General features: G+C 34.3%; 1 protein-coding gene and 1 non-coding gene across 2 annotated transcripts in view; one reads left to right on the top strand and one right to left on the bottom strand.

Annotated features, from left to right (window-relative positions):
- CUNH1orf141 (chromosome unknown C1orf141 homolog) overlaps nt 1–27246 on the top strand; it is a 48400-nt gene that overhangs the window by 16627 nt on the left and 4527 nt on the right. The window contains exons 4-8 of the mRNA XM_039838460.1: nt 843–907; nt 5417–5522; nt 12151–12220; nt 13432–13621; nt 15561–16137. Coding sequence (XP_039694394.1) covers nt 843–907; nt 5417–5522; nt 12151–12220; nt 13432–13621; nt 15561–16137 — 1008 coding nt within the window. The remainder of the gene's footprint in view (nt 1–842; nt 908–5416; nt 5523–12150; nt 12221–13431; nt 13622–15560; nt 16138–27246) is intronic.
- On the bottom strand, nt 9239–9357 carry LOC120583585 (5S ribosomal RNA). The gene has a single exon (XR_005647818.1). It is a non-coding gene; the product is annotated as a 5S ribosomal RNA (ribosomal RNA).

The following is a 27246-nucleotide window of genomic DNA, read 5'->3' as shown; positions in this document are numbered from 1 at the left end:
GAGCTGTTCTTATAACAAGGTGCATAATAGTGGCTTAAGGCCAGGTACTCTAATCAATCACAATCTACAGGTTGTATAGGACGCCGTATCTAAGGTTACATAGGACGATGTATCTAGGGTCACCTGGGACTCTGTATCTAGGGTTGCCCTGAAACCACATGGCTTGCTGGGAGGGAGCCTGACTGCATCCATTTTGTTTGTCAGTCCCCTCACCCAACACCTGGGTGAGTTAAATAACAAATATTTATTTTTCCAGTTCTGGAAGTCTGAGATGAGGGTGCCAGTATGGTCAGGTTCTGGGGAAGGCCCTCCCTCTTCCTGGTTTTCAGACAGATGCCTTCTTGCTGTGTCCTCACATGGCAAAGAGACATCATCTCTCATGTCTCTCCTTATAAGGGCATTAATCCCAGCATGGGGGCTCGACCCTCATTACCCCATCTAAAACTAATGACCTCCCAAAGGCCCATCTCCAAATCCTGTCAAATTGAGGATTAGAGCTTCAACATACAAATTTTGGGAGGGACACAAACCTTCAGTACATAGCAACTATCCTATCTAAATTATAAAAAAAATCTGTTGCTGTCACAGCATGTTCTCAATTTATAATTATTCACTCCTTTGTTTTTTTGTTATTTTCTGTGTTACCCACTAAAATGTATGCATCATTGGGAAGGAATCACAATTTCAGAGTTCAACACCAGTGCCTGGCATGCATGATCAACAAATAGCTATTGACTGAATGAATACTAGACATTGTATTAAGTTTATTACATCTATTATCTCATTTAATCCTCACAGCATCTCTGTTAAGGTAAGGACTATTATCTTATTTGTTTCTTTAGAACCAGAAGAAAATCTAAAATCAAGATCTAGTAGACCTTTCCATTATCTTAAGGATACAGATGAGGTAGGTTTAATTTGTATGCTTACAATTACTTAATAGAAATTCAAAATAGCCCTAATAATTTTACATATGCTTCTACAAATCCCAAATTCAAATGGATTTTAGGATTAAAAGCATAAGATTTTAAAATGATTTTACCTCTGATACTATGGAAAACTTTATGTATGGAGAAAATAATATATTATTTGTTAGACAGTCAGTATAATATGAAATTATTTATTGAATATGAGCGGTTATCATAAAGTTGGTTAAGATGGCATCTTTAAAACTATGTATACATAACTTAAATATTTTATTTTAATTTAAAATATGAAAATATATATCTATTTGTTAATCTTATAATATGTAGCCAAGACCATTTGGAGCATGCTATAGTTATTTAAATTATATAATTACAATAACAACTACCATAGCAGGTTTAGTTCCATCATTATTGACTCTTGATAACCACTTGAACAGAGGTTCATTGGCATACTGAAAAGTAGATGACTAGCCATAAGCATTGAGCATGTCTTGGATATCATCCAGTAGGTTTTATCTAGGATAGTAGAGGGAGAAGTTAATTCAGAGAATCAGCAGAAGAAAGTCAATTAAGAGTCTCTTAGATATTTTCTTATTATTAATGCTGATTATTGCCAATATGAGAATGAAACATGAAGAAATACATACTTTGGACCATAATTAATAACATGCTATAATTTTTGTTGCATATTCCTGCCTTTTGAAATTTTAAAAAATATTGACAGGCTTAATTGTCTAGAATATTAGTTTTGTTCTCATCTACATGGTTTATCTGGGCTCATGTTTAATAAAAATCTCTGAAGAAATAAATATTTTAACATCACAGTAAGTTTATTTATCATAATAAACTTACTAGCATCTTGTATAAAACACGTAACACTTTAATTTTTAAAAAACAAATTAAAATATGTGTGTGACTTTAAAAATTAAATAATACAGAAAGACTAATAAGAACACAAAGCCCTTCTACTCCATTCTTCCTGTTTCTTTCTTTCTTTCTTCTTCTTCTTTTTTTTTTTTAAGTAACAAGGTAAAAAATAATCAAATATTTACTGAATCTAATGCCCTTCAGTACTTCCTGAAGATATGAGTTTTCCATCTGGTATCATTTCTCTTCAGACTGAAGAATTTCCTTAAGCACATTTTCTAACAGAGGTCTGCTGGCAACAAATTCTGTTTTTCTTTTACCTGAAAATGTCTTAAGAATATTCTTGAAGGAAATTTTTACTTGATAAAAAATTCCAGCCGATAATTCTTTTTCTTTCAGCATATTAATGACGTTCCAATGTCTACTGTCGTTCATAGTTCTGAACTCCATAGCTTTTGAAAAGAAGTCAGGAATATTTTGAATTGTTCTGTTATGTAACTTTTTTCCTCTAGCTACTTTCAAGATGTTCTCATCTTTGGTTTTCAGCAGTTTAACTATATGTCTCAGTACGGTTCTCTTCATATTTATCTTGCTTAGGGTTTGTTTTTTAAAAATTAAAATGTTATATGTTATACTAAGCTTCTTGAATTTATAAATTTATGTCTTCCCTCAAATAAGGAAACTTCTGACCACTATTTTTCTACCTTATTCTGTCTCTCCTCTCCTTTGAGGACTCTTATTATGCACATGGCAGATCTTTCATTATTGTCCCACAGGTTCCTGAATTCCTTTTATTTTCAAAATATTTTCTTCTTTTTTTTCATGTTGGATAATTTCTATTGCTCTATCTTAAAGTTCCCTGACACTTTACTTTGTTCTCCATTTTGCTTTACTTTCAACCAGTAAATTTTTTTATTTCAGGTATTATATATGGTCTAAAATTTCCATATTTTAAAATAGTTTCTATTTCTCTGATAAGATTTCCCTTTTTTTAATTCACTATGAACATATTTTACCTTTTCACTGAGCACAGTTATACTAGCTGCCTTAAAATCTGTTAGTTCCAACACGTGGATCATTTCAAGGTGATCTCAGTTGATTGTCTTCTCTTTTGAGACTAGGTTTCATTTTCCTGGTTTTTGTCAAGTTGGATTTTCCCTGGACATTATGACTGTTATAATGAGGGGACTCTGGAATCTATTATACTCCTGCAAGGAGTATTGATGTTTTTGTTTTAGCAGTGAATTAACTTGGTTGGGCTCAAAATATAAACACTGTCTCTTGAACGGCAGCTCAAATTTCAGTTCAGTTCTTTGATCCTTAGTTGGATTGCTTGAAGTTTTTCCTAAACATTCATTGGTCAAGGGGCAGTGAGAGTCTTGGACAGGGTTTATATAGAGGGGATGGGGCTACCACCTTGGTTTTCTTCTTTGGTCACCCCAAACTTTATCCTTTGTGTCTTCTGGCCAAGAAGAACATACATTTTTTATCAACGTTTTAGATGCCCCATGCAGCGCCAACTTCAGCCTGCCTTCAAACTAAAACCCGTAAAAATAGGAATTTCTCCCTGTGCAAGTTAGTTATTTCAAGTTTCAGTGCTCTTTCATTGTCACCTGCTTTTGTTCACTCTCCAGGACCTTCAGGTAACTGTGTGTGTGTGTGTGTGTGTGTGTGTATTTTTTCTAGAATATTTTGTCTAGAGTTTATAGCTGTTATCTGAGAGAGAGTGGGTCTGGTAGGGGCTTACTCAGTCATACCGAATTAGAATTACCCAGTTTTTACTACTTTCGTTATCTTTTCCTCCTGCATTGCTCAATACTTACTAAACATTTATAAGTAATATGAATGATAGGTGTCACTCTTGTTATGCCATAGACTGGTGTATTATCATTAACCAGGAAGTTAGTTATTGGTTTTATATGGGTATAATTTTTTTAATTATGCTAAGTAATTTAGCATATTCTTTAATGTATTAAGAAAATATTCTTCTTTTGTAGTTTTATTACAGTTCTTATCAATGATGGTTGTTGAATTTATCAAATGTATTTTAAATATTGCAGCTTTGGAAATAATTACAATATTTTTCTCCTTTAATTTATTGGGTGATGAATTATAATAATGTATCTATTAGTAACCTTTAGTTTCTTGATAATTTTATTTGGCCATTATGAATTATGCTGTTAGCATAGTGTTGAATAGTATTTTATTCCGAATTTGTGTAAACTCCTGAAGTCATATATGAGATTAGTTTGTAGGCTTCTTCTTCAGACTTTGGTGTCAAAACTACGCCAGCTTATTAAAAAAAACTGAAAAGTTCTTGTTGTTGTTTACTTTTTAATTTAATTGACATGACATTGCATAAGAATTATATGTTGCTTAGAAGTTTGAAAAAATTTATCAATAAATCTATTTGGGCCTGCTTATTCTTTTAAAGGTAGTTATTTGAAAACTTCTTTACATTTCTTTTAAGAATTATGGGTATACTCAAATTTTTTACTTCTCATGTTAATTTTAGTAATTTTTCTTTATGTTAAAGTTCCTCTGTTTGATTTTCAAGACATTCATAGTCTAATCCTCTCAAAACTCTCCTTCTTACCTATTCAGACTTATCTTATATACTCATAAATATAAATGCCCCTTGATTGCTCTAAATAAGCCGTTTCCTCGACTGTCTTATGAATACTCTATAGGCTTATGTTGTTGGCCTCTTCTGAAATGCCCTCATCTTCAAATCCTAGCACTAAGTTCTTCTTCATGATGAAATCTTTCCTGTTTATTTCTGCCCTCACTGATATCCCTCTTTTCTAAAATCATTTATTGATTAGCTTGGTTCTTTGTAATATTACTATATTATGTTATTTACTGATGTTTTATGTATGCTAGTCATATCTATCTAATAAGAATGTGCGCTCTTTATGGCTTAGAATTTTGACATATGCTTTATTTTTATGTCATATTATCCAAAACTAAATATGTTTTGTGCTCAGTGTGAAAAAAATTGTGGGTGCTAAACAAACATTGGGTTTATTGTTGAAGAATCACAAGTTATACAGTTTATACTTACATATGTATGTGCATATTTTATATATTTAGATATGTGTATTTAAGTAAAAATATATGGAGCCAATGTGAGACTCTAACTTAGGAAAATCTGAATCATTTTTCCAGTTTCTCCCCCTTTACTCAATACTATTACGCTGTACCTACTCCATGTATGAGAAAGTACAGTTTCTATTTAAACTGAGAGAGCTATTTGTTTCTCAGTATTTAAACTTTAGACTTTCCCTAAACTTGAAATAAATTTTATATGAATATGAAGGCTAGGTTTTAAAGATAAAGAAAGTAAGATTAATAAAAAGTATAAGCATAAGCAAATTTTAAAATTTCTGTAGATTTGTTTTCTCATCCATAAAGTGGAAATAACACCCATCTCACAGGGTTTGTATTTGAAAGTATTTAAAGAACTAGACTGCTGTTAGTTATCATAATTAAATATTCCAAATATAAATCATCAAATACAAATGATCAATGTATACAACAAGAAAAAATTTCTAAAACAGTTTTCCATGTTTTCTGATGTTTAAATGGAAAATGCTAATTTCTTACGTGTTCTATATTCACAGCATAGACAAGAATTTAGAGGAACATTGGGCTCTATAACCTATTCTTCTGTACCCAGAATTCAATCTAGTGCTTGTAAGAAGGAAAAAGATTCCACATTATTTACAGGTATACGCATTGTGTGTTCATATTGAAATAACTGAAAATTAACCATATCTAACTTTAAGATATAAGCATTAAGAAAATCTTTAACCAAGGAACATCAGATTCTGATTATATTACCTTATTATTTCACTACTTAATAACATGTGAAGACTATTGCAAAAATGGTGAAGTCTGGATTCCTTAGCATGGTATATATCTTTCCAGCCTTTTATTCTGTCTCTTTATCCATAGTGATTCTAGTCATAATGAACAGGCTGTTCTAACTACTATGTGATTTGATCCATTCTGTTCTCTATGCTCAGAACATATTTTTCCACCTGATAGATTTCTACTCATCTTTAATGGGTAGGATACCTTTAGGTGCAATTAAAAGAAAATCTGATTATGTGTGGCTTAAACAATAAAGATATCTATAATATGAAATAACAAGAAGGCTCTCAGTAAAGCAATTCCAGGATTGGTTAATTCATAAGTTTAATGATGCCTAAATATCTTTCCTCAACTTTCCTCAACTGTCTTACTAAATAGCTTGTCCTCCTAGCCTTGCTGTACAATATGGTGACTACTAGTTAAGATAACTTGTATTGTTAACAATATCCAATGAAAAAGAGAAAAGCTCTTTGGTCCCTTTGTGGGAATGAGAAAAACATTCTTCGAAACTTGACTTCCCCTTGTGTCTCCTTGGCTAGAATAGGTTCATGCACTCATATCTAAATCAATAAATCATTATCAGTTTAAATCAGTTTTTTCAACTTTTAACATGGCCTCAGACAGTGAGAAATATTTTTTACATCATAATCTAATATATATGATATATATGAGGAGCAGGAAATTCAGATTCATGGAGTCCTAATTATTTGTCTTTCTATTAGCTAAACTTGATTGCAGTATTTTAGAGTTTTGTACGTTTATTACTAAGGGTTCATGTGATATATTCTATTCTATTTCATTTACTAGAATGTTGGTCAGGAGATGCTAAATTGATTTAGTGTCTAAATTGGTGGGTTATAGCTCACATATAGAAAAGCACAGGCTTAGATCATTTAGGATTCACTTCCTTGAGTTAGGAAGGAGCCCACATTCACTTGAAGAACATAGTTGCGTGCAGGAAGATGAGTAAGATAAGAGTTCTGTTAGCAAAGGAGAGGGAAAAAGGACTGTTAAACTGGCGTTATTACCACATTATTCTTAAAGATTCCTCTTAAGTATCATATCTTCTCCAAAGTGCTCCCTGATAGCAGTGATAGGCTGTTCTACAATTTCAGCAAAACGAATTTCCTTTTATAAACTTTCTTGAGTCTCTCTATAGAAAAGGCATTATAATTCTTTTATCAAAGTCCCAAATTAAGACTTCCGAGAAAGTTGGCAACATAAATACAAGTTTATCTGGCCAAAATTCATAAAAAAAGAAGAAAAATAGAGAAGAAAAATTATTAAAACTAGAACATTTTATCCCCAATTCAAATAATATCTAACTATATATTACAACACGAAGTAGTTTGAAAGAAAACTCCAAAAGTCAATGCACACCTCCATTTCCTAGGAGAAAGGAAGAAAATTCAAAGAGCCTGTAGAAAATATTCTGAAAACACTCCTATTAATCACCACTCCCCCACACATACTCAAAGAAAAAGGGTTTGCTATCAATGATGGGTCACAGAAAGATGGGAAACTCTCCCCTCTAGACCTGTTTCCTCGTTGCAAGTCAATAGCATTCCAAATCAGTGTTAGTGGTGTTTTGAGAGAAAGATAATGACCATATCTAGTCATTTCTTCTCCTGCTTTCCTAGTTTTGCTTCGAATGTACTCAGAGTGTAAACCTGCTAACTTGAAGGAGCAAGGTCTTAAAAAGAGAATTGACAATAGAAGATACACAATTTCCTAGGAACCATCTTTGCAAGTACAAATAATAACCACAAAGATAACTGTGTAAAGAAAAACCATATGACCCCATCAAACAGCCCAAGGTCTTTCTTTTACTAAACTCCCCAAATTGAATTGCTTACCCCAAGAGAGAGGTAAAAAACTGAAACTCAAATGACACTTCACATATAAATGAACAGAGTAACCATCACCATCACCACATTAGAGTCACATAGAGGTTTCACAGAAACAAATTTCCCCGTGATTTTCAGGGCTCCATCTTCCTAACAAGCCTATTCAGGTAGCCAAATGCCTGAACTCAAAGCATAAGGTAATAAGATCTGGGATTATATGTTAATTTCTAAACAGAGAATTTAATAGTACCTGGGTAAACAGGGAGAGAATCCAAAGAAAATTTACCCATATTATTTTTGGACTAATATCAAGTAACGATTTAAGTGTCCTGATTCAAAGGTTAGTGGATAAGAAACAAGCACAAAGCACTGGACCCATCAAAAATTCTGTAGCAAAGAAAGGAAATAATTTGAAAGATAGCTGATGGTCACATTTTGACAGAATTTTTACCCATGAAACAGGTATATAATTCACTTTATATGCTCAAAAAATTAAAGAAGATAAGGAATCCATTAAATAAGATTTGAAAATATGAAAGATAATTATGAAAAATAAAATACTTTTAAGGAAACAGGTAATGCTAATGTAGAACTCAAAATTATATTAAAAGTAGTAAAGAATAGACTAAACGTTGGCATAAACCAAATCAAAGATTTAAAGAGCAAGTTTACGAAAATTACCTGGAATACAATGTAAAGGGACAAAGATATGACTGGATTAGACAAAATAGTATATTGAGGGAAGAAAACAGATATCCAACACTGAGATAACCAGTATGTTTGAATGAGAGAACAGAACAAATTGAATAAACTGACTAAAGGAGGGCATGGGAAAAATGCTTTGGGATAATGAAAATACTTAATATCTTGGTTTTGGCAATGCTTACAGGAGTATGTATACATATATTTGTCAAAATTGATCAAACTGTACATTTAAAATGTGTGCATTTTACTGTATGTAAATTATAACAGTAAAGTTCAGAAAACAAAAGACTAACAGTGTGAAATTCTAAAACACCAAAAATACAATAAATTAAAATCTATTATATCTAAAATAATCTATGGAAAATAATTTAATATTTAATTTTTAAAATAATCTGAGAAAAGAGATTGTATAAATGCAGTACATAATAAGAATATTTAAAATACAAAATAAGAGTTTTTAAAATCTTAAATTATGTTATAATTAAATATATAACATAATTTATTAAATTCTGTGCTCATCATTGTCTCCTGCATCCTGCCATCTGTGTTCACTTTTATTTTTCCTAACGACATCTTTTAAATATTTTCAGTGATGATCTTTCAGTTGTTAATTCTTTTTGACCTTTGTATATCTAGAAATTTCTTTAATTTGCTGTCAATCTTGAACGACGGTTAAATTGATGTCGACTTTTAGGTTGAAAATTGTTTTCTCTTAGTACTTTAAAGATACAATTCATTATCTTCTGGAATCAATTATAGATTAGAATTTTGCTCTTGGTCTAATTGTCATTTCTTTGTAGAATGACAATGTCATTACTTTCTGATAGTTTTACTATTTTCTCTTCATTTTTTATGATCTACATTTTTACTGCAATGTATCAGTATTCCTATTTCTTATCTTCGGTTCAGTGTGTAAAATACACTTCTTTTTTGACCTTATGGATTGCAAGGACCTTGGTTGACCTCACAGATTGCAAGGATCTTGTCAGCTTAGAATCCCCCCCTTTATTTTTTATATGCCAACAGCACCTGGTCTTCCTAGGTGGTCTCCCATCCAAGTACTAACCAGGCCCCACCCTGCTTAGCTTCCGAGATCAGATGGGATCGGGCTTGTTCAGGGTGGCATGGCCATAGATGTGAAATACACTTCTGTTAGTTACAACTATTGGTCATTACCTCTTCTAATATAGTTCTTCATCATTTCCTCTATTTTCTTCTTCCAGAACTATAAGACAAATATTGAAGTCCTTCAGTCTGCCTTTCGTGTTTTCTAACTGTTCTTTCATATCTTTATTTTTCTGTGCATTCTTAGTGAATTCCTTGGTGTTTTCTTCCAGTTCATTAATTCTGCCTTTGGCTACATAATCTAGAATTACATTATTTCCAAGATTTTCAACTTCTTTTTATATTGACTTGTTCCTTTTTTTCCTTCAGCCTATTATTATCTCATGATATCTTCTTTTAATTTATATCTTTGAAGTTCCTAAACATATTTTATCAAATCTAAGATGTCACCAATTGACACTGCTAATTAAACTATGACTGAATGGTAATATACACCTTAGAACAGAGATATGCTAAGAATTTTAGAGTAGTTTCTAGAGTTTTCTTAATTTCATTGCTGAATTTGTCTTCTACTTGTTGACTTTGTTGGTTGTTTTTCTTAGCTTTATATTTTTCATGTGTTTTAGAATTTTAAAAGTTTCTTTCTTCACCCAACATTTACTCACTTCACCTTTCTGGAAGTTTCGTAGTTGCTGCCACTCAGACCTGATGGCCATCAGGCTATACCATATTTTAGAGTTGTGAGTGGGCTTCCCTACCAGAAAAGTATTGAGGACGTGGCAGATCCAGTCATCATGCCTGGGTGTGGTTTGACTGAGTTCCTGGATACCCAGTTGGCAGTGAGAAGGACTGACTTTTTTTTTTTAATATGGACAACTTTTATTTTCTAATTGTACTTTGTACACTTAAAGATTACCATTAAACACATTAATTGAAATGGAGATGTACTAATGACTTCGTTTTAGAATTTAGGAGGTTTTAGAACTAGCCATTTAATAGCTCAACTAGTGACAAACATAGAAACTTTTATTTGGGAGAAGATTATTCAGGAATAAACTGAAGCCCTTGGTTCTAGACAATGACCCCTGGGCTTTCGATGCCAAAGCTATTGTGCAAAATCCCTGTCAGGAGAAATAGCTGGGATGAAGTGATTGGCATGTGCCAATCTGGACAGCAGCTAGCCTGTGATTAAGGGAACAGAGACGGATGGACATGGGCACCAGGCTGGTTGCTGCATTAACGCACAGGACCCAGGTGGAAGAGCAGCCTGGGGAAGTCAAACAAACATTTAGAATGCTCAAAAACCCATTTTTCTAAATAGTTTCTAGGATATTTTTCTCAGTCAGTGAGGAAGGACTGATTTTAGTTTCTTTTCACAAGCTAGTAACCTCAACCCAGCTCCTGATTTCAAGGAGTGGGCCTATCTTTCTCCCACTTAACCTTTCCTGTTAGTATAAATGGCATCTACTTAATTGCTGAGTCCAAAAACCTAGAAATCGTCTTTGATTAATTTTTCCCCTTATGCTACATACTCAGTCCACTAGTCAGTACAGTTGTATCTACCTTCAAAATATAATTTGAAGCCTACCATCTCCTCTGCTATAATTCTTGTCTAATCCACCAACATGTCTTATCTAGACCACAGCAACAGCCTTCTAATTGGTTACTCCATTGTTACTCTTGCCATCTACATTCTCCCATACTTCCATAGGTGATCCATTTCTGAGCAGGCGGAGTGATCTTTCTGAAAGATAAATCAAACGACTTTATTATTCCATTTAAAATGCTCCAAATGATCTCCATTATAACCAGAATCATATCTTAACTCTTTACTGTGGCTTATGTGGTCCTATGTGATTTGGTCCCCGCTACTTGTCTCATCTTATCTTACTCCACTCTTCCCCTCACTACACACCAGCAACACTGGCCTTTCAGTTCCTTCAGCATTCCAAGATGGTTTCACAGAAACCTTTACACTTCCTGTTTCCTGTTTCCTCTGCTGAGAGAGGCCTTTTATAGCCACCCTAGGTGAAGACCCATATTTATATTTTTCATAATAGCTACAAGTAGTAGAAGTTATTTTATATACTTATGTGTTGATTTATTGACTATTTCCTCCCTCTAAAACAGTTTCCCAACCAATATACTGTGGTAACCTCTTGTGCTAGGAGGGTTATAGGTATGCTGAAATATTGATCCAGCAGCCTTCAAGACTGCTGGGTTGGTCCTATGGTAGCCTAGCTACAAGTGTACTCAAGTATTTATTCTGGTGTACCGTACAAAAAAACATTAATTGAAATGTTTGCCATGATGTGGAAAAGGTTGAGAAGCAGTACACTAGAATACAAACTACTTGAGGACAAGAAAAAGAGCTGAATCTATTGCTAATAACGTGTATGTCTGGGAACACTTTTAAGAAAGTAGAGAAATGCTGGAGTGGCTACCAAGCGCATTTGGAAGAGTTCGACTTTGGACACTTTCTTCATACCAATTGGCCAGATCTACCTGACCTTTGCTAACTAACCTCCCTCCATACCAACAGTATTCAACCATCTGAGGCTTCCTCCTGGCTAATAATGACTTTATATATTGGAGACATCTGAAATATGCCTTTCTCCCACAAAAATCTCTAAGACTAGTTTTATGTTTGATCTGTCTTAGCCAAACATTAGACCCTTAATCTCAGTCTTTTCTAGTTCGATCTCATTCACTGAAGTTTTTACTGAGATCAGGCTACTACAGATCAGGCACATTCTATACCAGAGGCTTTCTATATGTTATTTTATATTTTAAAATATTTTACATAAAGTATTTTCTAAATGCCATGTATATGTACATTTTATGAAAATCTTTTACAATTTCAGTTCAAAATGAAAAAAAACCTAAGGAATCATTTGCTTTGGTTGGTCACTTAGAAGATTATGTAAATAAAAGGTAATTTATTTTTAAAATTTTCATATTTTATTCTGTTCAATGATGTTTCTAATAGGAAGCTTTTTATTTTCTAATGGACCAGAATAAATTGATTCTGGCTTTTAATTGCTATGTAGGCCTATATTACAATCCAATGGCTGGTCCTAGACTGGTTAGCTACTCAGTATTATATTCAGATCTTGAGCACATGTTGTATCTGCTGCAAGTTTATAGTTAAATGGAGAAAAAGACATGGAAAAATGAATGGAGAGAATACAGTTGTGTTTTTGTAGCAGAGACACAAATTTAGTTACATTATAACATGGATGTGAGAAATGTAGCTTTTTATTTTTGCATAAAGTTCTGATCTTTCTCATGAGATCCTCAAACTCTAAAAAAGAAATCATATTAATCCAATATGTCTTAAAATTTGTTCAGAGCGATAATATACAGTTTCTTTAAGTTTATCTCAGTCCTTGTGTTTCTGAGATGGTATTTGAGTAGTTGAGTGAGGGGCTCACTGGGTCTTGATCAAAAGTCTTGGTCAATGTCCTTGTACTGCTGGTCTCATACCTAGATGTTCTGTGGCTGCTGATACCTGTGATTCATGAACTTATGTTCTATTCTTTCTAAATCTGGATATGGTCCACTCTCAATTCTCATTGGCATAATAGAATTATCTGAGTCTCTGCCATGTCCTTCATCTGCCCTTAGACTGTCCATCACTTATGTCAATTCTTTTCTATGGATTACCTCACTCTTGCAATAGCAAGCCCCATGGCAAGCATAAACTCAGTGTTTATGTCACATGTGAACCAAGGGAGATCTGGAATTAAAACTATATTCTCTCTCTGCCCAACCACACTATTCAATCCTGTTAACAAAGCTGGAACCACCCTGTGTTGGCAAGAAGCTGTTCTGCAAAGCATTTTTCTCTCAGAATGTTAATGAAGGATGTGGAAATACCTCTTTACTTTTGGTGTTCTCCAAAACTTACATAATACACCTCCTCCTCACTCAAACACTAAAGAGGCACACATATTACCATCTTACTTCCACCACTGCTTTTGCTGTTTTCCCTCACAAACCAGGCAGAAGGGATGATTTTGTCAGGTCGAAAGTCCATGGCAGAGGGTTTGGCAGTGATTTTGAGGAATGAGGGAGGCAGACAAAAACTGACAAGCTGAAATCGGCCCTGTAGACATTTATGCTGAAGTTGTGTTTATTTTCAGAAGAACAACTCCTCCGCAGATGAATGATTTTAATACCAAAGAAAATAAATCTGTCAGAAATGATCAATTAAGTGAGCATTGTTCAGTGGGAAAGAAAAGCTTGCTTCCCTTATGCTTTGAAGATGAATTGAAAAAGCCAAATGCCAAAATAATCAGCACTAGCCCTGCGAAAAGAGTAATTTCTGACACGGTAAGATGAGTATCTTCTACTGTTCAGTACATATGTGTATTATTACTACTTGTGGAAATATCATCTTCCAGTGACCAGAAACTTTGATAAATCCTTCACTTGGTTTCACATTCTAACATGACAATAACACTTAAATTCTTAATGGTCTTTTTAGAACTGCCACCCCAAACTAGGGATTCCTTTGTACCAATTGGAAATTTTGTGTTTTTCTTTATGAAGAAGCCTTTATCAATTTTCTTGGTTATAAAAGAAATATAAAATAAAAACGGTATATTTTAAAATGACTGGATCATGTATCACTTTTTTACCAATCTACTTTAGCTATTTCAACAAGAAAATACATTTTAAAGCTACTTGGTAGCTCCCAGAGTCTCTAGGAAGGCTGGAGAGACAATCTGGCTTGCAAGCTATCCAATCAGGATTCACCCAATTACAGCCTCAGGCTGCTCCACCAGGGCCCATGGTATTGTAACAGATAAGTTTACAATCTTGATTCTGGGCAGGGGACACTATTTCTAAGACCTTTCCCACTGCTGCCTTTCAAAGCTTCATATATCTACCACCATTCTCACTAGAATAGTTTTCACAATGCCTACTTTTTCATAGCGCTTGCTTTTTGTGAACTAAAAACTGTCTTAGGTATATTTTATTAGCAGAGCCTACGTCACATACCTATGCTCTAACCTCAAGGGAGGTTGATAAAATTAGTTTCTGCTTCTACCTAAGGGTATACATACTGTAAGGTGGAAAATTCCCTAAGGTGTTGGATAGACCAAAAATATGCCAAATCTCCACCACTGTGGCTAAGTAGATAACACTGACATCACCAGTGGACTGCAAAACTAGATCTTTTATAATTTTCTTAGTAATCATAGGCATTAAAATGCCTTTTAAACAAAGTACACTAATATACAATTAGATAGATCCTAGTTTCTTATTTCACTAATTATATTTCTAAAGGAAAAGTAGCAGTCATTGAGTTAAAATTTGCAAACTAAATACTGGTAATATTCATTTTACCAGTTTTTTTGGAGTTAATTTTTTTTTTTTTGGTCCTAGAATAGAAATGTAGGAAAGAATTTAATGAGTAATTCATACATACAGTTTTTGCTGCTACTGTGATAAAAATAGTCTATTTTTAAGTCAATCTACTACTTTGGCTATTTTGTTCCACTTTGGGCACTTAAAAAAAAAAAAGCTCAATTTGCTTTATTTTTCTTGTATAAAATTATGTAGTGACCACAGCTGGAGCCTGGGTCATCTGCACAGAAACTCTGGTGTGAGTCTCTCTTCCCAGTGGTCAGGAGTGAGATAGCTATAGGTCTTAGAGATCCACCTCAGTCGGGGGCTGCATTGCCACTCTGGCAACTTCGCCAAGGCCACATTTGAGCGCTTTTTATGTGCTAAGTATTGTGGTAAGTGTTGGGATACAATAACAAATATAATCATACAGATAATTTTAGATTTTCTGTATTATTTATTAGGATATCCGGACTTTACAATTTGGGCTTGTAATCAGTTATGTCTCTTATGACCTTTGATTTCATCCATTTTTTGCTATGCTTATTTCTGAACATGGAAACCCAAGAAATGCCAGAACGATGTTTTATTCCTCCAATTATTCTATTTCCCAAAGACAACACTTCAAATGTTTAAAATATACTTATTTCTTCATATCCAACTTTATTTCAAATAAGATTTTAGGAGGCTAAATTTCAGATTTACCCCTAACATTTTGAAATGCTATTAAGAAGAAAAGGAAGTGTGTCACATACAAGTACATGTGTTTTTGTGTGTTTGAATACCATTGTTGTTCATATTAAAATTTTAATCTAGTCATTCTAGAATATTTCACCACTTTATTTTCATGTTTAAAAATATATGTAGCCTTCTTGCCTCAATAGACTGATGACTAAGTAGTCTTTTCTTTAATCCACAGGCATTAAATGACACAAATCCCATAATTTTTCATAAGACTGGATATGTACAAATGTTACTTTTAACAAAAAATAGGCTTCTTCCCCATTCTTCAGAAAATAGAAACATTTCCCGATATAAAAAAGTAAATTTTGTTTTAGAAAGAAATCATGAAATCCTCAAATCTTTAATTAATGATCAATTTGTTACTCCTTCCAAACCCAAAAGAACTATGTCTACAGTATGGAAGAAAGATATACAAGCCATAGCTCTTGAAGTGGGCCATAGAGTTGTAGAGAATAAACTAAAGAAGAAAACTAGTATGCAGACATTTGAAAATATATCTTGGAATAAAGTCAATAATTTCTCAGAGACTTTTTCCAGCCTAACAAAAAAAGGTGTAAGTTTCTTTGATAAAACTGTTACTCAAGAAATGAAGACTAAAACTGGAAAATTTGAAGGAATATTATCCGGAGGAAAACCAATGAACAAATTCAGTGCCTTACCTGTCAAATATTGCTCAAAGCCTTTAAAAAATGTAATCAAGGTCCATAAATTTCAAAATGTAACACCGCTGGATAATTTGTTAAACTCGTTAAGTAAAATTTAAAAGCCTCATAAAGTATTGTTTATACAACAATATTTTGGTAATAAGAAGCAAATAACAAAGTTCCAAGATCATAGAAGAAATTGTTATCTAAATGATAATGTTCTAATGGATGGTATAAGAGAGCAAAGCATAGAAATTGGAGTTATAAATCAACAGTAGTCTGTTTAAGAAAAACCAACATTTTCACTAAATAAGAGGACAAAATTAGGAAATAATTATCAACAAGATGAACTAGTTCATGGATTTTGATGATCTCAATTAGATTTCCCCAATCACCAGCATTCCTCCAGTGAAGATTTGGACCGAGAATGTCATGAACTGATTCTGGAAATTTGCTATTGGAAGCCAGATGTCAATAACCTTGCTCTACAACTACATATAAAACAAGACAAATGTACCATTTACTCGATGCTTGTGGAATTATTTGTGTCAGTATTTTGGATAATCTTTGGAAAATAGTATTACTTAGCAATTTATGCAATTAAAAAAGCTTTGTAAAATTTTAAATAACTTTTGTTTGTAAATATTAGGACGTCTTTACTATATAATGCATTTTCCAAGTACAACTTTTGACTTTTTTTTCCCGGATAAGTAAATATTTAAAAGAATAACTTATCCTTCATAAGCTAAATAATTTTGGTAGAGAATCCTATAAAGTATTGAACATTTTAAGTATATTATTATATTGGTATTTCACTTTATATGAGCAAATTTGGGCAAAAAACTATCTCAGCCTCAGTTTACCATATCCCCTCTTTAAGATGGGGACAACAATACTTTATTGCAGTATTATTATTTTCAGGACTTGAGTATGGCAAACATTCATTAAAGATTTCTTTCCTATTCCCACCCTTTCCCCTGCCCTTAATATAAGTATAATTTCTTAAAAGATGTTCCCCAAAGTCTCTTCAATCTTTTCTAATTTAAATGCTAAACTTAACTACAGTATTTAGACTTTAGCCTAAAGTAGTACTTTAGAACTGAGAATTTTTGTATTAGGTACTTTGGGAAGTTTCTGCTGGAGCTTGTGCCTTCAGGAAGGCACTCAAACAACTTAAAAATTCCATTTGTCTGCGGATTCTCCATTACAATAGCTGCTGGAAGCAGTGAATTCTGGAAGGATGGCAACTTAAACTCAGCATATTTGTCCTCTTTCTATTTTTTTAATTTTTAAAATTTTTATTATTATAATCATTTTAAATTAATTAATTAATTGATTATTTTTTATGGTGGCATTGGTCAACGAAATCCAATAAATTTCATCTGTAACACATTTGTCTTCTACTCTCAGCTTAAATGTATCATCTTCTAAACCAAACAGGTGCTGGGACCTTAAAGCGGTGGGTGCGTGGTTAGAAGTGGTTTATTTTCTGATGCTGAAATCTTAGTGTCTAAGTCACAGTCATGATGGAAGTTGTGCTGTGTCCTGGGATTAGCTGGCCAGTTTGGATCTGTGGATTATAACAGGGAAAGGTTACCTTTGGCTGTTTATAAATGTTCCAAGTCTCAAATGTTCCTTGGCCTCAGGAAGCCAAGAAGAAAACCACTAAACCTGTGAGAAAACTGGTAAGTCAGAGATCCATAAATTTTTCTTCAAATGCCTTATTTGCTTCTACAGCACCAGTCCACTGTGGGCGAGGCTTTACCTTCCACCAATTATGCACCTATAATTACAGATACTGCAATAAACAAAGCTGAGTTTCCCTGAGCCAACTAAAAACAGCAACCCATCTACCAACAGTAGACGGTGGCCAGCCAGACAGGATGTAACAGAGAAATCGGCAAAACTATGAGAATTACCAGCGATTTCACCCAGGGATGGGGAGGAATAAGCAAACATAATAATATTGTAGGATTAAGATTGAGAAAAAATCTTGAAAAGAATGAAGTCGTTTCCTGTTTGCCAAGTCTAGCTCATTTAGTAACCAGCTATAAAATGACCAGACACAAAGAGCTGCTAAAAGAGACCAGGGACAATTTGGTGAGACAAATAATAAAAGCGCTTAAGGAGATTGAAGGGCAGCCTTTCCCAACTTCCTACACACACACACACACACACACACACACACACACACACACACACACACACAAACAATGCTATTTTCTATAAGACACTATTTCGTTGGATTTGTTATTACTTTCAAGCATAATCTTAATCAATAGAAGTTAACTATTGATAGAAAATATAATAAGACTTCCAAATTAAAGGAATATAGGATTAATAAAAAAAGACAAGGAAAATGAAAAATGACAAAAATAAATCATAAAAATGTAGAACTCAAGTATTTGTCATCCTACTATATTTGAATAGGTTGAATTTTCCCATTAAAAGACAGAGGCTCGGACTGAGTTAAAAAATAACACTTAACTATATATTGTTTATGAGAAATAAAGCAATAAAGAAAGCTTGAAAAGGAGTGGGGAAGGAGATACCAAAATAATGAAAAATAAAAAATTGGAATGGCATTGTTAATATCAGATAAGCTAAAATTTAGGGTTAGAAACAAATAAGACAAAGAAATACCTTATGCCTTATGTAATAAAAGCACAATATATAAAAATGATATTATAACATCTTTGGTGTACATTGTATCAAACAAAATGGCTAATTATATAAAGCAGGCTATTGGACATCTCAGGAGAATGTAATAGAAATAAATTATAGTCAAAGACCTCAATTCATCTCTTTCAGAGTTAAACAGGTAAAACAAAACGAAAATATGGATACAGAGTAATTATATAATGCAATTAGTAAAGTTGATATGATGAATATAGACCCTCGTTTCTTTAAAACAGAGAAAATATATTTGAGATTTTGTCCATAGAAAATTGCTTATGTTTTAAGGTATACAAAATGCCTAACCTTTAGAAAAATTAGAGACTTTTTGAAATAATCCAATAAAATTAGGAATAAAAAAAGCAGCAAAATCCAACTACATTTACTATCTGAAAATGAAAAGATGACAGAGAAATCAAAACTTAAATTATAAAGTAGAAAATAATGGAAAGGAAACCACTTCATTGCAAAACTTTATGGCACAACAGCAAAATCTAGTTCAAAAGAGAATTTATAGTTTTTGTTTTTCTATCCCCATATCCTTCCTCCCTCATCCCCTCCCCCTTCCTCTTCTCCTTGTCCTCCTCCTTGTCCTTAGTGAAAAGGATCCAAAGGTTCTTATTTTGGAAAAAGAAAGTACAAAATAAATCAAAAGAAATTACGAATAGAAAATTAATACAGAGAAACACTAAAAATACTTAAGTCGAAATAAAATATAATGCAAAAAGATAAATAAAAGCAAAAGTTGTTTTGTGTGTTTGTTTTTAAAATACGCTAAAATGAATAAACCCTTCTCAAGCCTGATTTAAGGAAGAGGAGCAAAAAAGGGTGTAAGATTATGACTAAGAAAAGAAACAACCATAGAAGAAACAAAATTGACCCCTAGGAGTAAATATTTTGAATAGACAAAATCCTAGAAGACAGTGACATGGACCAGGTCTAGATGAGTTCACAAGTTATTTTTCTTTATTATTGAAGCCAGTGTGGTAGGCACTATTTCAAAAATGTCTTCCCAAGATTTCCACCTCTTGTTCTTTAATCAAACACTAACCTAGATACTGCTGTGAAAGGACTTCGAAGATGGATTTAAGTTTGCCTATCCATCTGATCTTAAAATATGGAGATTATTCTGAATTATTGATGGGCCCAATGTAATCACATGATCCCTTAAAAACATAAGAATGCAGAAGAAAAATGTGGAAGAAATAAAAGTAAAGAAGATGGAATAGAAGTGGAGGTTGGAGATTTTATTTCATAAGGGCAAAAATTTTGAATACTTGTTAACAATATTTCCAATTTGTTCACAATTATTCATTTCCTCCCTGACTTTGCCATACTTTCTGCATAGCTGGAGTATATTTTCTTATTCCATTGACTTGGGCTTGGTCATTTGACTTTCTTTAACTAATAGAATGTGAACAGACATGACTTGCATGATTTATCTTTGCTCCTCTTGCTCCTGACCTCCACCATAAGAAAAGCATGTTGCAGGTAGTGGCTATTCTTTGGGCCTAGGCGACCGTATAAGACATTTGGAGGGAAGGCCAGCAAAGCCCAGAAGAGCCTCAACCAATTCTTAGCCCTCATGTAACATGATCAAGAAATAATTTTTTGATGTTGTAAGTCACTAAGACAATAGGATTGTTTCTATGACAAAGACAGACTAAAACAATCTCTTTGAGACTTTAACCTTTGAATTTAATTTCTCATGAAAAATGTTATTGTGGGAGGGTGTTTTCAAAATTAGGTTAGCGCTTATTATTGGAGTATGTTAATCTCATAACAGAACCTCTAATGAATCATATTGTGCAATGGGCTGGCCGTAATTTGGCATGGAAAATAGAAAATGAAATTTTTATCTTGAACATTGCGGTCTTGGAATTAATTTAATTAATATCCCAAAAAGCACAGTGTTGGAGCAATCTCATAAAGGTAGGAGCAGGACTTCTCTGATAGCTGTGAATCTCCTCTCTGGAGGGGCTAGACACACCTCTGATTGACCATAAACTTAATGATTAAGATGGAAAATTAAGAGAAAGTTAAGGAATAACATTTCCCCATTCCTTGTCTCCCTGTGGAGAGAGGGACTTCTCTACAGTAACACTCACGGTCTCTTGCCCCACCAATTACTCACGTTTCACCACTGAGGAGTGAGAAGCCTCATTAGAAATGGTAACAATTAGCCCAAGTCTCTTGACTGGATAGGACTTATTCATTAAAAGACTGTAAGCCTAGGTAATTAGTTTTCTTCTCTCTTTGCCCTAAGTCAGAGAGGACAGCAACAAATGGGGTAAAATTTGTGTGTTCTGCAGACTCAAACATTCCATTAGGTGGGAAATCCCATACTTGAAGACAGGGAGGTAGAACACAGTCCTAAACAAGTCCATTTAGCCCTCAAAGTAAGCCATTTTCTTCAAATAGCTTGAACTTGCCATCAACCTACCTGTGGCATTTATCTCTCAGTTTCTTCCAAATTTCAGTGGAGAAGATTAGCATTATTTCTTCATCCCCTCAAACTCCAACATATATTTTCCAATGTAGTTTCCCAAAATATCTGTTGTCATAGATGTTGATTCCATCACATAACACTGAGTGTGGATGTGGATGAAGTAGGAGGGAGAGAACCACCAAAGCATTTCAAACTGTTTGCCAGTCATCAATCTTCCCTTGCTTCCTGAGTTATACTTTCTGGGTCTCAGAGTCTAACACCCTGGGCCAGCCTCACCTATTTCCATGCCCACCCCAGCTGCTAAAACACCAGCTTAGGCTGAACGTAGGACCCTGCTTTTTCCAGCACGGTGACTGGACATTTAACATAGGTTATCTGTCCACAAGGAATGTCCTTTTGGGGGAATATACATCGTTACATCTGAAATGACATTTCATCATCTTGACCATACTATAAGCAGCACATCTGGAAGCTTTTCTTCATGTAACATAGAACAATAGAGACTTTGCATACCTGATTTAAATCTATACCTGAGTACTACAAGATGTATATACTCCTACCAAGTGCCTACAGTCAAATACTCATATTTTAAAAGAGTAGAGCTAAAGTTCTGCTAATTTTGAAACATTTGACCCAGCAAACTCTCTTCCTTAACTCCACTACACTTTGTCGCTAACCAAAATGTCCCTTCCAGGTACCAGCAGCAAATCCCCCTCTACTACGTATTTGGTAGCAAGGCAATAAACTTTTTCGTTTCCACTTCCTCTTTTTTTACTCTATCCCATCACTCTCTCTCTCTCTCTCTCTCACACACACACACACACTAGCAGTATAGATTTTTGTGGGTCTATGCAGCCTCCATAATTAGAAAATTATAGTCACATAATTTTGCTTTTTTTCCCAGAGCAGAGAACTCCTTTATGGCTTTGGCGTCCACTGACCATCTAGCCTTGGCTGGAACACCTCTGGCAGGGAGTGAAGTCACTATTCTCAAAATAGCCTATGTCATTTTCAGGTCTTGCTAATTGTATATCAGCCAGGGACTGGACAGGAATCAGTCGGTCAAAATTATCCACAAAATGGATAATTGAGGAGAATTTAATAAGGGACTACTTATCAAGGTATCAGCTCAGCGTAAAGGAAGTACACAGATAATACAATGCCCCAGAGCTAGTAACTTCCCTAGGCCTACAGGGCTGAAGGGAAGGAGAGGTAAGAGAAATGATGACAGAGGAGTATGTGATGCCAGCCATGGAAACACCCCAGGAATGAAGATGGGATAAAAATAAATACCCCAAAACCTCGCTTTCCTTTTGCCCTCTTGTGCCTAGAGTGCTAAAACCATTTAAAAGTTCAGGATTAAGACAGGGCTGGGACTACAGTGAGACAAGAGAGGTGCCTAGGGTAAAATATATAAGGAAGCACTTAATATCATAGCCATGCAATTCAGGGTGAGAGTGAGTGCCTTCTTAAATGTCGTGCGATAGGTGCCTCTCTTGCCTCACTCTAGTCCCAACCCTGGGTTAAGAGAGCTTATTGATGTAATCCAGATGAATCAACTTTCCAGGGTACAGAGCTGAGGTGGTGAGTACACTCGAGGATCAATTGGAAAATATTTAGCACACACTATCAAGAAGTTCTTCATTTAAGTAATTTAAAAATCTATGGCTTCCACTGAAGCAACCTGATCTACTACACTTGATCCAGCAGCATTACTTGACTAGTTAGATTTCTTCTAAGTATAATTTTCAAATAGATAAAAAGTATGACTCTCATAGAAATATAAAATGAACACATGTCAAAGTTCTTATGAAACCCATTAATTAATGAGTAAAGAGTAAGATATTAAAACTAGCTTAAAAGAAAATATGAAGACAGGTTCATATAAGTCAAGTCATCCAAAAGTATGTTAAGTGAACATACTAATAAATGTGAAGCGGGCTAATATTCTATAGTGTAATAAATTTAAAACTATAAGTTTACCTTTTCTACCAGAGAGAAATAAATTATATCTCTATAGATAAAATTTATTTGCACTTGCATTACGATTGGTTTGCTACAAGTTAACCTATTTTAAATAGAAAGCCACCCAAAAGTGCACACCCTTACAGAATTAATACATCTGACAATTCCCAGCATTCCATTGAAAGAACATCCAGTAATCATCTTTCTTGCTTCTACTATTGGTAATTTTTAAAAACATTTTTTCTCTGCATAGAAGCCATTCAGATATTTCATAACATCAGAGATGTCTCATTTTTCTCTAGGAGTCAGGTGCCCAGGATTAGACATAGGTGTGGTATGAACAGAAAGGTATTTTATTTCAGTTCCCAAATGGAGAATCAAAACCAGTCATTATGAAAGCTGAAGAGAGATTATTAAATGTAAGTCCAATTTATCTCCTATTTCACTTAAAAAAAAAAAACACCTTTATTACATATGTTCTCTGCCCAGAAAAGAGGTAAGACATTGCATTTATAGCTATAGCAGTGGGATGACAACAAGAAAGAGACAAAAAGTGGATCAGACAAGTAGTCACAATGTAGATTCCAAATTGGCATTTAGTTTGACAACATGCTTAATTTATTTTAGTCAATCGTTAATTCGATCCAAATGGAAGTATAGACTTCTATGTGAACTAGAAACTAAATATGGGTTGTTTCAGATATGGACTACACATGTTTACTGGCAATAATTGGCAATTAGTGCCTCTAAAAACAATTCTATTTCATTCTTTTGCCTTATTTTTAACTCCAGCATCCTATCTTGCTTTTTCCTCTTACTTTCATTGATTTGTTTATGATCTCAGAGTTAAAAAGGATCCTGAAAATCTTCTAGGCCAGAGCTGTCAAGTAGAAAGTTCTGCAGTGATGAAAACGTTCTATAGTTCTGTTGTTCAGTATAGTAACTACTGGCTACATGTGGCCATTAAACACTTAAAATGTTTCTGGGGCAGGGTTTCTCAAACTCAGCACAATTGACATTTTGGGCTGAATAATTCTTTATGGTTGTTAACCTTGCTGAGAACATTCATCCACCATACTAAATAGGTCCATGCACCATCATTTATTTAACTTCAACTTCATTCTCTCAACGCTCAACAATCTTCTTATTTAATTCCTTTTGACTTTCCTTCGCACATTCCATGGCGGCTTTTCCAACTCTCCCTCTTTACTTAACTCATGACTTCACCCTGCCCACCAGTTCCAAGAATAGGAGAAAAGCAAAACCAGTCTCAGATGTAATATGAGATTACTTCCTCATGTAATCCTGGAGTTTACTTAAAATTTTCCAGTTCCCATGAGGGCAACAGTACTGATCATCCCTGAATTTCTCTGTGCTGTGAGAAACTCAAAGTGGGGCTACTTATCTTCTTAGATATGATAGAGAGAGCTCAGTATAGTGAAAAGAACATTGGATGGAGTTACAAGAGGCCAGGGTTCTACAACAGTTCTATTAACAACTCATATTGTTGATTGGGCAAGACGTTCAAGACTTTCCACCTGTCCAGCCTCAGATTCTCCACCTGCATATCATAGAAAACTTTTAATGAGTATTTCCTCAAGATTTTAGATGATCTTTCCAGGTCTAGACCTTTAAGGTTCTGCTTTCTTCTTTACTCTTCAACTTTTGATCAAAAAATAGTTTATTGAGAACTATGTGCCATCACCTTGCTAGTTGCTGGTAATGTAACAGTGACTAGAACAGACTTTGCTTATGCCCTCATGTAATATGATAGGGACGCTGACTACTTGTCCAATGCTCCACCCTGGGAAAGCTCAGTTCTAGGGAGAACAATCAATCTAAGTAACAAAGTTGTATTGCTCTATTCTTAAGCTAACGCATTGGGTACCAGGAGGGTGAGAATAGGCCTCCTCCCAGTTCATGATTTCTCTCATGTAGCTATGTTGACTGCTAATAGAACCAGGGATTATATGCAAAAGGTTTAATAATGAGCACAGTGTAAGCATTGGCCAAACCAAACTTATAACTAAAGCAGGATGTCAGTCCTAGATTTACTCCTTTGGTTGCTGGTTTGTGGGGAGGTCTGGGGCGTTCCAAGAGAGGGGCTAGGGTGACCATGGCAGTAGGTCAAATCTCAGAGGACCAGGGGATATAACCATTTACCAGAATTTATAGAAATATTTCTATATTCTAACTACAGGGTGGCCATACTGGAGTCCTGATACCAACTATCAACCTTAGGTAGAATTGATGAGGCAGTATGGACACACAGCTATGTTAATATGTCAACAATATTGGCTTTTCCAGAGTCATCGGGAGAAGCCTGTGGTACCCTAACATTTCTTAGACACACCTGCATGGATGTATATATGTATGTAAACCCTCCATCTTAACTTTAGTGTCCTCTTTTGACTCTACCCAAGTTTTTATCCAGGACCTCCCTTTCCCAGGCTGCCTCATAATTCTGGCTACCTCCAAGTACACATAGGCTCATCATCTTCTTGTCTTGGCATATTATCTTAATATGTGGAGTGGTTTAGGGTCCTAGACTACCTCATTTGGCCCAATGCGTTGTCTTTCCTTAGAAATAACTCTAATAATAGTTATTTTTCGGCAAGTGTGGAGAAAACATATTATGCTTCTGTAATCCAAATTATGCAAATTACAACTCCACTTCTCCTCTCTCTCTCTCTGTCTCTCTCCCTTCCTTCCTCTGTTTTAACATATGTGTATTGTATACCTACTTTATATAAGGCACTGTTCTAAGTACCAAGAATACAACTATGAACAACCAAAAAAAGTCATCTACTCTTACGGACATGGACCTTGAAGCTAATGAAACAAGCTTCATGCCCCTCGCTTGTATGCACTTTCACTAAGGCCCTTGAAAATGTTCACTTGGTTTATACATATCATACATTTTATAAAAATTGCAGCTGTAAGATATTTTATCTGCAGTTGGCTAAGAATTCTACCTCTTTCCACTCTAATTTTTCCACCATCATACTTACTCTCATATCAGATGACATTTGAGTGGCAGAAAGTATTTTGGAACTCAGTTTCTAAAAATTGAGTTAAGAATATGTCTGGTCTGGGTTTAGTAGGATGTATACAGATGGTATGCAGTTACTTCTGTATAAATTTAAGTTATTTAGTTGCTTTCATGTAGGAATGGCTTCCAAGAATACTCCCACTTCTGCTGCATTACTTTATAATGTGACACAAAGTTACAGGTTCAGAGGACATACTATGAAATAAAATATGTCCTACAGTGGCTAGTTGGAAAGTTTGTGGCTAGATGAAGAGAAGCAAGATCTGAAACATACGTTCTGAAACTATACATGAAACCTTTCTCCAATCATTAAATACAATTATTAGCAGAGAATTTAGATCTTGTCAACACTTAGAACAGAAATTCTCTTTTATTGGCAAATACTCAATAATGTATATACTGTTGTAAATACACTACAAAAATTTTTTTCTGTTTTGATGGAAACCATGCAAAATAGAACTTATCAGAATTTCTTTCTGTGTTTGTAGTGCTGCATTTGTAGCAGTACTACAGTGAGTTTGCCCGGGTGTGGGGATGCATGTTTTATAAATTCCATTTATTTATCAATAGTAAAAACAAACTGGTCAAACCATGCTAGAAGAAAGACTGAATTATTTTTCTATTATCACTATCAAAATACCATTTTGTAACAATTACAAAATTGTTATCACATATAGAAGCAGTCAAAGAAATATGCAACCAAATATAGAAAAAATTAAAGAAACATGACATGCACTTAATAAAAATATTAACTTTCTGCTATTTGTCAGATTTTAAATTTTTGTTAATTCTGATTTCTTTTCTTATATTAAGTAGATACTCATTTTTGTACCTTATTTTACATTCTTAATTTTGCATTTTTAAAAAGACCTCACAAAAGCTTCAGGTTTCTTAAAACTTGGATCCACTCTGGCTCATGGAGCTAATACGGAATAGAAGAGGAGGAACCAGCAAAGCCGAATGAGAAAGGGCATCCAGAGAACCAGAAGAGATTCTACAGACTGCAGAGTCCCAGGAGTCAAGGGAAGAGAGAGTAGCTAAAGGAAGGTTGAGGATCAGCAGAGCAAATGCTACA

This window comes from Pteropus medius, unplaced genomic scaffold, assembly GCF_902729225.1.
Source record: "Pteropus medius unplaced genomic scaffold, Ma_sr-lr_union100, whole genome shotgun sequence".
NCBI classification, from domain to species: Eukaryota; Metazoa; Chordata; class Mammalia; order Chiroptera; family Pteropodidae; genus Pteropus; species Pteropus medius.
Note: the sequence above shows the minus strand (reverse complement) of the source record. Positions and strands in the feature narration are given on the sequence as shown.